This window comes from Vicugna pacos, unplaced genomic scaffold (genome assembly GCF_048564905.1).
Source record: "Vicugna pacos unplaced genomic scaffold, VicPac4 scaffold_204, whole genome shotgun sequence".
NCBI lineage: Eukaryota > Metazoa > Chordata > Mammalia > Artiodactyla > Camelidae > Vicugna > Vicugna pacos.
The window spans coordinates 92,836-109,337 of record NW_027328883.1 but is presented as its reverse complement, the minus strand read 5'-3'; the positions used below and the strand labels follow the sequence as shown (position 1 = coordinate 109,337).

Genomic DNA, 16,502 nt, shown 5'->3' with positions numbered 1-16,502 from the left:
TTGAGTATATGGAGAAGGAAAATAGGAGTGTTTTTTGAAACTTGTAACATGGGACATGCACAAAAGTGGTAGCATAGTATAATGATCTCCATGTATTCGTCACCCAGTTTCAACAATGATCAAAATACAGTTCATTCTGTTTCACCTATTACCCCCCTCCAAATCTGCCACTGCCCCTGTCTCCACTCCTAGATATATTTTTACTCACAACCCACCCTACAAAATAAGAATACTATCAACATACATAAAATAACAAGTTCACTAATGTTATATAATACCTGGTCAATGTATTTCTCCAATGATTTCCTAAGTGTCTTGCTCAAATAAGACTTCTAACCAGATATCCAGGCTACATTTCTTTGATATGTTTTATAAATTTCCCTTAATCCATAACAGTCCTCCCTTCTCTTGTTTCTTGTCGTTTATTTGTTGAAGAGACTAGGTCATTGTCTCATTGGAGTCTGGAAATCCTGGACATGGCAGATCACTCCCGTGCTGTATTTCTTAACATGGTCTTCTTTCACTGGTGTACACCCTGAACTGATAGAGCTTGAGACTCCATCAGATTTGGGTTTGGCAAAAGCACGTCACACGTGGTGCTTCGTATTTCCTATTGCATACACAGCCCATCAGGAGATAGTGTCTTTGTGTCTCTTTTTATTGTGATATTAAAATTGAGCAGTGAGCTCAGGTGTTGTAAGCCTGCCCCATTCATTACAAAGTTTCCTATCACTGGCTTGATCATACCCTTTATCATCTAAATGGAAACTATTTTGAAGAGAGGGTGAAGGAAGGTATAGTATGAGTAATGATGACAGGACAACCAATGTAAATCAGGACTTGCCCCAAGAAAGTCATGGTGCAGGTTCCGTGGACATATCAACCTCTACATAATGGATTTAGCAGCCAGGGAGGGTTGCTATTACCTAGATCCATTAATTCATTAGGTGTTGGAAAATGATTTTTCCCAACTTTATTGTTTTTGTATATTTTTTGCCTGGAATTCTACTATAAAGCATAACTTTATACCTATTTGATTTTTCTAAAATATGGTTCATATAAGAAATGTAGAACTAATGCTCTATTCTTCCTCCTTCAGAATGATGGGCTGGTGATCCAGCTCCAATCACTTAAAGTGACCAAGGAATTTTTTTTTTCTGTATTGTAATGAACTCACGGGTGTTAATGCATTTGGGACTCAAAGCACTGCATTTCTGCGTTTATTACTCCTTTGATGCTCACATATTTCTTCCTTTAGCCATTAGGAGCACTTTCACTCTGCCTCTTGTGTTCTTTTGACACAACCTCAACATATATCCTAGCTTTGGGGTAACATAAGATGTTCCAGGCTCATCTTGTCCATGTTCCATCTCAGATCTGGAACCAGCTCTTTCTCCAAGGAGCTCTGGTTGGTTTTAGAGATCGTAATGTGGACACTAAGGGTACTCACTGCAACTAGATCCTTGCTTCTAGGCCTTGGCAGGGGACACAGCTAAGAAATACATTTCTGTGAGAGTCCACACTGACAGCTTCAGTTCATACTGAAATGAATTCACATTTGATATTTCACAAGATCCTGCTACTTCCGTTCGAATTTAAGATTAATTTACTCAATTTGGTATTATCTCTTTTCTTTTACACTGAACATCTAAGGACGCCCACATAATTACTTATCCCCCCCTTCATTCTTACTATATTTCTATGCATACATATCAAAAATAACAATTGCTGTTGGTGTCGTGATATCATGTACACATACACACGGAGAGAACTGATGGCTACTCTGAAGCTTTATTAAGTTACAGTCTTATATAGCAAAGAAGAATGACAAGGGAAATGGTTAACAGGCAGCGTCTGGCTCAAGGTCAGAAGACCCTTTACATTTTGGCAAATCATGTTCGTGTTGGCACCAGCAAGCCTTACAACTTATCAGGGCGGAACGTATGAGAAACGGCTGCTTCACAATATTCTTCTTGGACTCAGGCGGTTGCCCCCCTCTGGGGATCTTACCCGTCCTTGGCTAACCAGCCTTCTCACCTCTGAGTCTGCAGCTTTTTATAACTTGTTTACCATTCCGGCCCAAGGCTCGTTCCTTTGCTCCCACAGTCAGGGGCCTACAACTGCAATAGTATTACTAGCAATATGATTACTTAATATAGCTCAAGATGCACTGTGGTTATTTTTATCCTTATGCTATTTTTCCCATTTGGGATATACAGGCAACTTACCGTGTTTTAAATTCATTTGAAAGAGTTAAATTCCGCAAGAGTAATTCATCAACTTGGTACAAAACTACAGACCCATTTGTTTCATTTTGGTTTTTAATTTTTAAAGCTTGTCTTTTTGTTTTATCATTCCACAAATCACTTATTGATTCTAGAACTCAAACCACACATTAGTTACTTTAAGAAAAGTCTAGCTTCCATTTCTGTACTCTCCACTCTGATCTCTCCTCTTCCACGTTTGTAGCCATTTCCATGTGTTTTCTTCGTGTATCCTGCTTTAAATATAAATATAAATATATATACACACATTTATACAGACACACACACACTCTCTCTCTCTCCTCTTTGCCCAGATAAATGATAGCATTATATACATTGTTCTGCACTTTTCTTTTTTCACATCATAATATACTCTGAAGATCATGTATACTAGAGAAGAGAGTTACCTACCTACTATGATTCTTCAACCATTCCCTATTGGTGAATGTTTAGGTAGGTTCCAGAATTTTACTAATAAAAAAGCTAATAAACAGTGTTCCTTAAATAGCCTTGAGCATACAGCATTTTGTATTTTGCTGGTATCTCTCTGAGATGGGTAGGGGAGGGGGGAGGTCCTTACAAATAGATGATTGAATCAAAGGATAAATGGGTATATATTTTGCTGGCTGTTGCCAAATTCCCTTGCACTGAGATTGTACCATTTTGCAGTCCCACCAACAATAGATGAGACTGCCTGCTTCCTCACACCCTGGCCAGCGCTGACAAACATTTTTTCAATCCAGTAAGTGAGGAACCATCTCGGTAGCAACGGCTCCCTTCGTTGTTGTTCCCTTTCAAGATTTTCCTGTCCATTTGTGCCATTTTTACCCCCCTAGATGGACTGTAAGATCAACTTGTCTAGCTCTGGGGTGGGGAGGCGGGAAACAGCCTATGATACTGGAAGGCCTGGATATGTTTTTTGTTAGGAGTAACATTTTCATACATTTAAAAATCATACTCATTTCTGTGAATTATTTACTCACAATTTGTATTATTCTTCTATTGCGTTTTTGGCCTCCTCTCAATTTTAAGTAGCTCTTTTAGAATATAAAAGAATCCTAGGTTGTAAAATAATATTTGCATGGTTTCATTTTTTACACCTGGGTCACTGATCCATTTAGAATTTACTCTGGTATACAGTGTAAGGAATAGGCCCAATTTTATCTTTTTCCACATGGCTATTCAGTTACTCCAATGCCATTGTTTTTTAAAGCCCATTCCCCGCCTTGATTTGACATAGACTACATTTCTATATGTATTTGTGTCTATTTAGACACGTTATCATATGTTTCATTGTTCAATGCAGGCACCAATACCACACTGTTTAGTTACACAGATTTTATCACAGGTTTTAGTATCTGTAGGTGTGGCTCCCCTCCTTGGTCTTCCTTTTCAGGGTTTTCCTGTCTATTGTTTGCTCCTTTATTTCCTCAAATGGTCATTACAATGAACCTGTCTAGCTCCAGAAAAAAAAATCTCATGGCATTTTTATTGTGATTGTTTTAAATTTACAAATTTACTGCAGAAGAACTGACTCTTTATAACATCGAGTCTTCCGATCCAAGAGTGTAGCATGTCTTTCCATCTGTTCAAGTCTATTCCTGTGTCTTTCCGAATGATTTCGAGTAGTCCTTATTTATATTTTGGCTATTTTTGTTGTTGTTGTTGTTGTTGTTAACTGTTTTACCTAGGTATTTTATTTGTGCCAGTGTCAATGGAATCTTCCCTCTTATTTTCTAGCTGGTTATTCTTCTATATATGAGAACATCTGATTTCTGTAGGCTAGTTTTATTGCCTGTTACTCTACTAATATCTCCCATTTTTCACAGTGTTGTTTTTTTCAATTTATACTGCCTTTCTAATATTGTGTGTGTGTTTCCTCTCTCTTGTCTAATTACACCACAAGGTTAAACAGGAATGAGATACCGGGCATCTGTTTTTTGTGTCTGACTTTAGTGACCGAGTCTCTACTTAGTGCTTCCCCATTGGGGCTGAGATTTCTACATTTGAGTAGTTAAGGTAGTGTATCCAGCTATATTATTTGTGAGAAGTCACTGAGCACAACATTCACAGAATCCAATTCCGAAAAATAAGTGGCCATTCTACAGAGTGTGTGCTATCCAATACCAACTTCCAGTGATTAGAATACCGATGTGAACAAGGACAAGTTGAGGGACAGGTATAAAGCGTACATGCTAAGTAAGGTTATTACATTCACACTGTATTTACTAGCAAACCATTCGGCAATGGATATAAGAGGAGTTTTGTGGCTAGAATTCCTTTCTTTGGGCCATTAGGTAATACAATTTAACGACAAGGATATTTTACTGTCTGTGAAGAGAAAATTTAAAGAAAAATATGTATGTGGAACAAGAGTTTGTTTGATTGGGCTAAAGTAGTTATGGTTTTACTTACGCTGTTACATATTTGCCACTTAATAGTTCTCCAGTTTTCAATCCCCTTTATTAGTCAGTGTGGATTCTGCTTGAAGAGTGATAGTTAAACACACAGGCTCTGGAATCAGGCTGTTTGGTAGAATCAAATTCTGGCCCCACATACCTGTTGTGTGACCTGCAATAAGTCGCTTAACCTAATTTTCTTCACTAAAATGAAGCCACAAAATTTCCACTCGGGTTTCCATGACTTTCAAGCATTAGCATTTCAGCCTAGCACTTTTACCTCTTGTAACTTGGCTTCTGTGATTGTGAAATGCCCTGCGTATTTCATACAGCTCCAACGAGGTTCAAATATGAAATACAGGAAAGTGCTCTAAAATGTAGTATTTTCAGCCAAAAAAAATGTAGGTTAATGTTTGATTTGGGGGAAAAGCTGTTGCTTTGGGAAAGACAGGCAATCATACTTTTTATATTGTCTTTTTGCACCATTTGTTCCATGACATATTTAGTGCTTTCTGCCCTCGAACTTCAAGACACCTTCACCTTAATGTCTTCAAGATACCATGTCATCAAGCACCTGATCAGGTTCACAAACTTAGTGACTGACTAGTAGCCCACGGAGAAGAGGAGAAGCATTAGGGGAACCTATGTGTGAGGGAACTCCCCCTTGGCAGGAGGCCACAATACCATCAAGTGGGGTCATACGTGAATGTGAAACAAAAGTCCCGCATTCTGTTGCATCTCCCTCAGTTATAAAGCCCCCAGTAACCGTCAACATTTAGGTTCACACATTTAGGTATGATCAGAGTGAAAGTACGATAATCTGTACATTAATTAGAAACATGACCAAGAAAATTTTCAACCCTGAGGATAAGAAAGGGAACCACTGTAGTCAGAAGAGCAATCTCTGTGTCTCTTAGAAATCCTCATCAGACACTCAGGGTTTCGCTGCTGATGGATTACATAAGCATTCAGGACAGGACGGATGTTAGCCCTATTGAGCGTGATGCCTTCTTTGACTGCTACAAACTGAAATGTGAGGTCGTGACACTGCATGAGTGAATGGCTTATAATACTACAACTGTCAAGTCAAACGATATTAGAAGAAATGACTTCCCTGATATTAGTCATTGTTCAAAGAAGGTGTTTAGCTACTGTGGAACAAAAGGCAATAGGAGCTATACTCTACCAATTAGAGTTTTAAAGGGTTACATGGGACTTTCAGTGATCTGTATTTAGTGAAAATGCATCTGACCAGCTCAGGAGAAAAATGAATCTTGCACTTGACTTAGGGGGCCTGTTCTTTGATATTCTGAATTTAAACTTTATTGTTACAAAAAAGTGGATGTTGTTAAACATTACCATTAAAAGATAAAACATTAACATAAACACAGTACACATTTAAGAAAATTTGTCTCCTAACAAAATGGTTATCAAAAAAGAAAAATCTTGTTTTTCAACTACCAGCCACAAGTTACTTCAAGTACACGTTTACCCCTTTGAAGTGGTGACAGAATAAAATAAGCGTCAGCCGTTCAATCACTAAGTACATTAAAAACACATAAAAAAAAGAGAGAGAGAGAGAGAGACATTCACTCCTCTCCTCCAAGTAGCTTTAAAATAAAATAACACATTGAAAACAATTTCAGTAACTCAGAATAAGAATACAGTTAACTGACTTATTCCAAATATATTCTGAAACAATTCCATATTCATTAAATCAAATGTTCCCAAATGAAGATTTTGAACATTGTCATAGATTTTTCTAAAATGCCCGTTACATGAGGAAAGGTACAATAACTAATTATTCAAGTTTTTAGATGAAAACAAAACCAGTGTTCCACATATTAACCTTGAACACAAAGCACTCTAGGTAATGCATCTTTAAGACAGGTTAATGAAAGACTTTTGATCCATGCTCAGGGCAGGTGTCATTTAATAGTGGACCAACGCCAAGTAAATGACATTGTGATGTCTTTGTGGAAATGACACATTCACAAACCCATGTCTCAGCACGGACACTTACATATCTAGGTCTGCTCTCTTAAAGATTTTTAGCAGTCCACTTTATTCAAAAACAGAATCTCAGATGCCTTTAATAATTTCTATAAGGCAATAGAGTAGATTTTCCTTTCAAATCATTTCCCCCCTGGAATTGGCTCTGTAAACCACTGAGTAAAGACATGGTGGGGGCGGGCACAGATAAAATAGATTTTCTAGCCTTCATTTTTCTTTTTCCTTAAGGAAGAACACCGTAACATTCTGCACTTGTGCTTTCTATCTTTTGGGGTTGATAACAGAATTGCTGGGGCCAAAACCTAAAAGTTACTTGACGGTGTTAGGGAGAAAACAACTCCACTGCTACCACAGGGTTGAAAGCTGGATACATGTACCTGTGGAATTGCTGCCACCCACATAACTGCGTAGGGATCCATTTGGTGGTTAACAGAAAAGGATGCTTACACTCACTTAACAAGCAAATGATAAACAAGATGTGCTGACTTCAACTAGAAAATTTTAAGCCACGGCAACGTGGTTTGATGTAGCTAATGTTACACTTGTATCATATAACTAACTTTAGGTTCAAATTCTTCCTTCAAAGTCATCAGAATAACAGGGATTGAAGAGACTTCCGAACCATTGCCAGCTCTTGCTGCTGCTGTTTCAGGAAAGGAAATATTAAACACTTGCATGTTATTTAGGTAACTGTGACGTATACTTTGGCAAACAAAACACCCGAATGCTCACATCCCTCCGTAGTCCTTAATATCAAGTATACACTACTTACAGCTTCCAGCAAAATTTTGTTTTGCAGCTTGGCCATTTCTTGTCTAATTTTGCTTTGCTCATCAGTAAGAAGATGTTCATGATCCTTCTCTAACTCCTCCATACTCTAAAACAAAAAGCCTAGTTCAGTGATGAAGCACCACTTTTCATCTCACGTTCTAAACATGTACCATTAAATTTCAAAAGTAACAAGTCCTAATACTCAAAGGATACTCATTGTTTATTCCAAGTAAAAACATTATAACAAATACATGAAGATCAAAATACCCACTTGAGAAATCTTTCAGATGTCGTATTTGTGTCAAATATTATTAGTATCGTAGAGGTACAAGGTACGACAGTAGTACGCTTTGCTCAAACGATGGGTCAATGAACATTTAACATTTCAAGGTGGAGAAAAGAAAAGAAGGAGGGGAGGGGGAGGGGGAAGAGGAGGAGGAGGAGGAGACTGCCATTTGCATATCATGAAATGCCATAATTAAAAAACTCTCTCATAAGCTTTCTAAACACGAGGTAACAATGCACTCATACTGGCTAATAATCAACGTAACATGGTTCCATTGGAAAGAAAAAATGATCTGTAATATGATCTCATTAAGTTACAAAAAACACACCCATGTTCTAAATCTTTACTGTTCATTCAACAAATAGGGATCTGGTGCATCATATATGAAAAGTACTCTGTTAAGTGCTGTGGAGGAATTGAAAAACGAATACAGGATCTCTTCCTCATTCCAGTGATAATTAAAAACATGCGAATAAAAAATAACACAAAACCATTACAACAATTAAGGAAGCACATCTTGCCGTGGCCATGCAGTGGAAAATCTGATTGATTCTGATTTAACTGACGAAAGAACAAGATTTCACTAGGTAACGGAAAGAGGGAATTAAACGTAATCTAGGGCAGGAGCATAAGCAAAGCCAGGAGGTAATGATGACTTAGTGCAGAGAAAGCAACCACTCTGGAGGGGTGGGAGGAAAGAAAGAATGTAAGTATGGAACTACAAAGAGAGGAGTCTTGTTATGGGGGACACGCTGACTATCTAAGGATTTAAACTGGGAAGCTAATGACTGGTTTTCAGGAGGGAAAATGTATTTGAGCGAGATGAGTAAATGGAACATCCCATCAAAAAAAAAAAAAAAAAGAAAAAGAAGGGGCATATCCGGGATTCCACTGCCTCCTAAATAAGTACAAATAAGTACATAAGTTCCTCTGTATGAAGCAGAGGACGATGTCGGGAAGACAGTCTGCTCATGTGAGAAGGGGACAGTAGGTGATCCTCAGTTCACAAACTTTTTGCCCTCCTCTGGCTTTTTCACACTGTTATGCATCCAGGCCACCGCTTATGACTATACACCCGCATATAAAGCCATTTTTAGCCACTGGAGTCATTCTAAAAGCAAATATGCCATAAAACACTCATATAATATATTCGAAAATAAAAGAGATATTCAATAATCACAATTGCTACCTCCTATCTTACATAAACCAGTGAAGCAAACAGAAGTAGAAGACATGAGAACCTAATCGCAGACTTCCTACTTTCCATGATACAGTTATCCCTGATCTCCAAAAAAGAAAAAAAGAAAAAAAAACTGACTGTTGAATACAAAATTATGATTAAAGTATCGATTTTAATCACAATATGTCTATTTCTAGGCAATATTCTTAATTTACCATTTCCTATTTTAAATAATATCACAAAACTATTAACAAATCCTAAAAATAAATTTAGCATTCATGGTAAACCAGGGACAATAAATCCAAATGGAAAATGGCTAAGAATTTAAAACGTATAACCAAGGTATTGTTCCCATAAATTATGAAACAATCTAACTTCTACTTCAAAGTAGACATTATGCTCTATAAGGATGAATTGGGTTAACCCAATACAACAGACCTTTAAGAGCTGGCCATACACATTTTTAATTTTTTTCAGTCTCTGGCTCTGAACAATTCTAGCTTGTTGAAAAATCTTTTGTTGCTCACGAAACAAGTTCTACAAGTGAAAAAAGAAAAACAAGTTGGGATAAAATGTGGTTAATTCAATATTTAGCAAAACATAATTCTACACTAAGTTAAAAGGATTATTCTTTAAGTCGGTATTTTTAAACATTTTCTGTGCTAACTTTTACAACAAAGCTTAGACATTTGTGTTTACCACCACTATACAAACACATGTAATAATACTATCCATCAGTCATTTAGAAGGATCTTTCCTTCTTTCTTTCCTGTTTAAATTTACTCTTTATTGTGGTAAAATTGTCTTATAACATTAAAGGGGATCAACTATATGCTGACGGATGGAAACTGGTTTTGGTGGTGAGCATGCTGTAGCGTATCCAGGAGTACGAGTACAATGCTGTACACAGGAAATTTCCTTTCTTACCCATGTTCAAAACATGCGTCTTAATTCTTGGTAGTTTCAAAATCCACAGATGGCCCTTACAACCACCTCCTTACCAAAAATAAATTAAATTATGCAATTATCCCTATTTAAGAATTAAGAAAAATTCTTTCCTAACAATATTCAAACATGTAATAATTCTTGGTCATTCAATCAATACCCGCACAAGATAAACCTTTCTCTTTTTTTGTTTTTTGCCTTCTCATCTTTCTTTCTTTGTTGTTGTTGTTGTTGTTTTTTCTTTAATTGAAGGACAGTTAGCTTACAGTGTTGTGTCAATTTCTGGTGTACAGCATAATGTTTCAGTCATACAGTTACATACATACGTTCCTTTCCCTATTCTTTTTCATTATAGGCTACTACAAGATACTGAATATAGCTCCCTGTGCTATACAGTAGAAACTTGTTGTTTATCCATTTTAAATATAGCAGTTAGTATCTGCAAATCTTGAACTCCCAATTTATCCCTTCCCACCCCTTCCCCCCCGCCCCCGCTGTAACCATAAGTTTGTTTCCTACGTCTGTGAGTCTGTTTCCGCAGATGAACCTTTCCATAATGCAAAACTCTGTGAGTTCTTTGACCTAATCTCCGAAAACAATTTTGTCCTCTCTCCTAGTTTAGCCATTCACTTACATGTTCTTTCCCTTGATCCTGTCACCCCCAACAACTGCAATATCTATATAATACGAAAAACAGCAAACTCATGTAGGAACTATATGTCAGGTCCTGCTCTGGAAGATTTTAAGAAAAATTATCACATAGGAACTCATCTACCTCAAAACAAACCTATGATGTAGGTAGCCTTATTATGTCCCCTCCATAGGCGAGGACACTGAGACACAGAGATACATAATCTGCCCATGGCTCCACAGCCAGTAACTGGACGAATCAGAATTGGACCCCAAACATCACGGGTTCCAGAGCCCAGGGTCCTGACCACTGTACTACACTGTTTCCCCACTTTTCCCAACATGCAACCTCTACCTCCCTATGTTTGTAGCTCACTCTCTTTTGTACCACAGCTCAGTACTCTTATCAGGACCTGACATCTGCACTGAGTACTTTTCACTGCCCCCTCTCTCCACCCCCTGTCCTCAGTTTCCTCCTCCCCAGCTAGAGCCATGGTCACTCACTATACCTATACCCTTGCATTTATACCTTGCCCCCTTTTCACTCTGTCCACATGCCTGGCTCATCCTAACCCTGGAAAATCCAATTCTCCAGCTGCTCAGCCACAACCATGCAGACAAGTCTCACTTTAAATTCGTGATCACTATGGCACTCATCTAAGTTGGACTGTAATGCTGTTCGGCAATGCTATTTCCCTAGTCCACACACTGACCCGCTGTCAGGAAACAATTCCAGGTCTTCTCCTGTGCCCTCAAAAGGCAAACATCTCCTCCACCATCCTTACCCCCAAATGTGATACAAGTCAGCCCGTTGAGAGTAAACCATGCCCTGACTGCAGTGACTGGTTCAGGAATAAGCAAATGATCCAAACTAGATGAGTAAGAGTCTTCCGGAGGAATTTCCCGCCACGCTACTGAGAAAGACTGTCTCAGCCCACTGGGGGTTTACTACACAGATAGCGAATTTAGGATTACAAGACACATTCTTGCAGATCCCATGGAGAAAGCCTACTAGGGAGATGGAGACAGAGCCCAGATGACACTGCTGGAACAACCTTTCCCCAGCCCATCCAGCTATATCTGGAGCTAAACTCCCCTCGACTTCTTTGGATAAACCAGGAAATTCTTCTTCTGTACTCTGGCAAATTTCTGTCACTTGGACCTGCAAGAATTCCAACCAAGAGACGGAGTAAAACTAGGGGCTTCTGTGAGTGTCGTGTGTGCCTGTACTTCTCTGATTTTCTCTGATCGGGGCCCAACCACATAGCCAGCAATGGGAACGGGGCCCTGGCTCAGGTCTATGGGTCTAAGACATGGCCAGGCTCTCCACTATGACTTGAGACTTGGTTACAGTACATTAATTATGAAGTGAAGCCTGATACTAACAGCTAGTTTTTCCTCTTCTTCTTTGGTTTTCTGCACACCCATGTTCCACTCCAGAAACAAAGTCAAAAACTGCTGAGAATATTCGCGATAAAGCTTCTGCCTGTAAAACGTAATAATGAGCAATGTCATACTTCATATCGCTAAGCAAAAAGTAAACACATTCAAAACAAAATTGATTTCTCATAAATTATACTATAAAGGGAGAAGGGGGCAATCACAGCTCAAATCTTCAGATGGGAAACAGCAAAATAAAATGGATGTTTTACTCTCATTCCTTGAGTATTTGTCCTGAACTATCTAAGATGGATGCTATCTCATATGCCTTAGCGCTGGAAAACTAAGGAAGATTTATTGCACTACAAATTTTCCCCAAAAATGCACTTTATCTATAAGGGTTTTTTTTTTCCATTTTCTCTTACTGAATAACATACTGGTTGTGACATGGTAAGTAGACTCAAATGAGGATATCATATCCACTTACAAGCTTTCCAAACGGGAATATTTCACTTTCCCCCCACCCTGCCACAATAAAGATTTTGTACAAAAGAATGGTGAACCCAATAAAGGTAAAGTTTAAAATTATTTAAATATAAGATTCACCTTTTCTACATAAGTGAATACAGCTAACTATCCCAAGACATTTGTCTTTTATTTAGCTAGCATACTCCAAGAAGGAAAGCAAATTTTTCTTAAATACTAAGAAGACTCAATTACAATTTGAAAGGAGAAAAATAGTTGTCTTGGTTGACCTCTAGTAATAACCTCTCCTTTCAATTAATTTATGGGGTTATAAGACTAAAGGAATTATTTGCTTAGATAAAAATCAAGCCACATATATTTTCCAACAGAGACTCCAATACACAGGGGATAACAGTATAAACAGTATTATTTTAATTGATCTGTACTCACAGGAAGTAAGAAATGACACACAGGTTCTGGCTCTAATAACCAACAATGTTTGTTACCTTTGTTCTTCCTGGCTTTTCCAAACATGCTCAATTTTCTGCTTAATGGTTTTGACAGAAGCATTGGTATTCATTAAGAATCTTTTTCTCTTTGCATGAAGAACCTTTTTAATGTCACCTATATTAAACATATATAAATGCAGTTCTTAACACTTAATGCTGATTCAGCAGTGCTGGAAAGACAATTAGCATTTTAAAAAAAGGCATCATGTCAAAAATCAAGATTTTTTTCCCTTCCTTTCTTTCTGTGAAATCTTTCAGTTACTAGTACCTCAATTCAAATTTTTATAACTGCATGTCTTTAAAAAAATGTGTCATGGAAAAAGAGCAAAGAAACAAAAGTTACTATTTTCCAAAATGTGTAAAAAGGATCTCAAAGACAGTCTTCCGTTTTCTTGTGAGAAAACAGTTATAAAGGCTAGTTTTTAATACATTTATAAAATATCCTCCAAAGCGAGGGACATCCATTCAGTAATCCATGGATTACTGTTGGAACGCAATACATGAAACACACAGTATCATTCTGTTTTTAAAGTGTCCAAAAGAGAAAAAAATAAGTAAATGGAAAGGCAAGAAAATTATTTTTTAAAGTTAGCCAATGAAGATTTTAAGTATATCTGAGTTAAAGTCAAAGACCAGGGAGAGTTTAAGGAAATAAAAGGAATTTATTCAGAAACATCTTCTATATCCATTTTTAAAGAGAAAAAAAAAAGGACTTTTTCTCATATCATTCTAAAAAAGAAGCTTTGCGATTTGTAAAATGTTTAATACTTCTAAAAATGCTTTCCTAAGCATTTGATTGTATGCTATGGCTCTACCACGAATAGTTACTTTCCAGGGATCGGGACAGGCTGCACTATTACACAAATATTTTAGACATCCAGTTTACCTTGAATAAGAATCAATTTATGAGACAGCTCACACTTAAGCACCTTGCCTGTATGAATGATCCATTCAGAGGACTCACACCTGACTCGGACCCTTTGTTAATAAGAGTCTCGCCCTATAACCCAGTTAGTGTATCTGATATCTGACAGAACAATCTAAAACTTTTAAGTTTATGGTTCTGATTGTACATCGCCAGCATGCTAGCAAAGTTGCCTCTAGTTCTCCACTACACAGGTAATGTAAATATAACAAGAAAGGCTTATTTTACAGTCTTCAGGGAAACTTCTGCACCAAGGAAAAGAACTGGTAAAGTCCCAGAAAATAGCTAGAGTGAGAAAATTAAAAATTCGGATTAAAAACTGATATATACCTCACTCTGAGATACCAAGTGGGAAAGAGATGATTTCATTCGAATTCTTCTAATATCCCAGAGTCCATCAAACGGACCCACGTATAAAAATAAAAGCATCGCTCTTACCTCACCATGGGTAAGCATTATTCTCTCCACATCCGCAATAGAAAGGGAAACTAAGGAAATCTCTGAAGCCAAATCCCACTAAATACTTACGGAAAATCTTGAATCTGAGAACAGGGCATTAACACTTCCTATTACAAATGTTATAAAGGTTTAAAACAACCTATTTTCACCACAGTCTCTCCTAAAGCGTACCTTCAAAACTTTCCAACATATTCTGTAATTCATTCCTGTAAAGAAATTACATTAAGTTTTTAATTAAGGGTACCTAAAATATCCTGCCTGTTTTGACAGAAATATGTCATGCCAAGTGTCTTACATACAATACTTGTTACCTCAGCCCACCTTTACTTTTCTTAAAGTATCTTACCGGGCAAGCAAAAACAGTATTAAACACATTACCCCACATCTTCCTCAAATGTCCCTGGAGAAGAACTTATTTCCCCATAGTCATCAATGACTCGGTTGTTTCCTGCATTGAAATAAAAATGGAAAACATTTTTAAAATGAAGTATGGTATTTTGATCAGTTTTCACGGAGAAATATCCTCAGTGGGGAGAGTTTCAGGCTTAGTGCCACCAAGGGCTGTTAAAGCAGACATATGAAAGCCCCCCGTGCGCTGTTATCCGCAAAGGCGTCCGATGGACCATACGTACCTTCCGGAACACCCTCTGACCCACGCGGCTCTCTTCTCTCTTGTCTCCCGAAGTCACAGGCTGCCATACCCTGAGCCTCCACCGGGGCCTTCGCAGCCCTCCCCAGGCGCTTCCTCTCAGCCGGCGCCATCCCTAAGTGTCTCTTCCCAGGCAGAGACAGCTCTCCTGCACCTTGTGAGCACAAACTTAAAGAAACGGGCACAGGGTCAACGAGCGATGCCCGGCAAGGGTCCTCTGCGCACATCAGAGTGTGCGTGCCCGCGTGTCTCCGGCTGGACCAGGAGCGGACAAAGCAGGTGGTGACTGCGAGCCCCTCCTCCGGGGCTGGACGGAGGGCTGGCGCCTGCGCCCCACACACAACCCACCCCGCGCCCGCGGACATCTGAGCGCCGGGCCCCTCCGCCAGATTCTGGCCCCTACGGAGGGAGGGACAGAGGCCGCCCCTGGCCCTCGGTTCCCGGCGGGAGGCCCGGCCACGGGCAGGACCCAACTAAGGGTCCCTCGGGACGGATGGGGGATAAACCAGTCTGCGCCTGGCCCGGGACGGTCAGGTCGGGGCGGGGGGGTGGGGGGGAGGTAGGAGGGGGAGGCTTCCCCACACGCCGAGTGGGCCCCAGGACGACCTCGCGGGCCCGGACTGACCCGCCGGGCCACCGGGCAGGAAGGACGGGGGCCGCGGGCGGACGGCCCCTGTGCACCCGCCCGCACCCTCCCGGGACGTGGGGACCGTCCGACCCGCCCCCGCCCTCAGGGGCCTCGCCCCGTCCTGTGGCAGCCCCGGGGGACGCCACCTCACCGGCCAGCCTGGCCGCCCCCGCTCCACAGCCGGGTCCCCTCACGTCTGAGGAGACGCCCCGTCCCCCCGCCGCCCGGCCGGCCCAGGTCGCACAGTGCGGCCCGCCGGCCTCCCCTCACCCCGCCCGCCCCGCTCCCCCCCCCCGCCCCCACCCCCGCTCCAGGCCTCCCTGCGGCCCCTCCATCTCTCTGCCCCTCCCTCCATCCCACCACCCGCCCCCGCCGCCGGCCCCGGCCCCGGCCCCGGCCCCGCCCCCGGCCGCACCAAGACCTCCACACCGCGACCTCCGCGACGCTCCTCTGAGGGCCTCCCGACAGCCCTCAGGAGCCAGCAGGCCTCTCCTGGGCGGGAGCGGCGCTGATTGGCCGGCACAGCGCGCACGCGGGAGGCGGGGCCTCGCCCGAGCCCCCGCCCCCTGGCCGGACCGCCCTCCGCGGAAGGTGCCCAGGCTGGGGACCTGCGCCGGGGGTTCCAGGACCTCCGTTCAGAGGGCGTTTCCCGGGCCTTCTTCCTGGGAAGTCACAAGAGGACACGGGAGCCAGGAACAGGTGCTCAAGCCTCCACCCCCCTGGTGACTCCTAGTCACCCTCCTCCTGGGGTCCTCTCCACTCACCCCTTCCCCTTGCGGAGGAATAGCCCAGCCGCAGGCGCGTACTGGGGGAACCCTCCCACCCCCGTCTTCCAGGTTTGGGTTTTCGTCTTTTAAGGACACGTGTGTGCATCCTTCACCATCCTTGCTTACTCTGGCGCTGTCTGCGTGTGACGCTAAATTGCAGCCCATTCTCTCTGGTATTCTGCCCCTTGCTCTTTTCACTCAACGTGGTGTCACCAGCGCTACCTGTATTAGG

The 16,502-nt window shown here is 41.0% G+C and overlaps 1 protein-coding gene across 3 annotated transcripts; it reads right to left on the bottom strand.

The window, feature by feature from the left end:
* Positions 1–5,948: 5,948 nt before the first annotated feature.
* On the bottom strand, positions 5,949–15,997 carry LOC140695442 (synaptonemal complex protein 3-like). Of its 3 annotated transcripts, none has more exons than XM_072958166.1 (9): positions 15,919–15,997; positions 14,859–15,043; positions 14,605–14,674; positions 14,398–14,432; positions 12,840–12,957; positions 11,875–11,974; positions 9,352–9,450; positions 7,449–7,553; positions 5,949–7,319 (listed from the first exon to the last, which is right to left on the bottom strand). In XM_072958166.1, the coding sequence occupies exons 2-9, from the start codon at positions 14,986–14,988 to the stop codon at positions 7,266–7,268; spliced, it is 711 nt and encodes a 236-aa protein (XP_072814267.1). In that variant the 5' UTR covers positions 14,989–15,043; positions 15,919–15,997; the 3' UTR covers positions 5,949–7,265. The 3 variants fall into 3 exon arrangements, with proteins under 3 accessions (XP_072814267.1, XP_072814268.1, XP_072814269.1); XM_072958167.1 differs by having other exon boundaries at positions 15,925–15,987; XM_072958168.1 differs by lacking the exon at positions 15,919–15,997 and adding an exon at positions 15,655–15,711.
* Between the last annotated feature and the right edge of the window lie 505 nt (positions 15,998–16,502).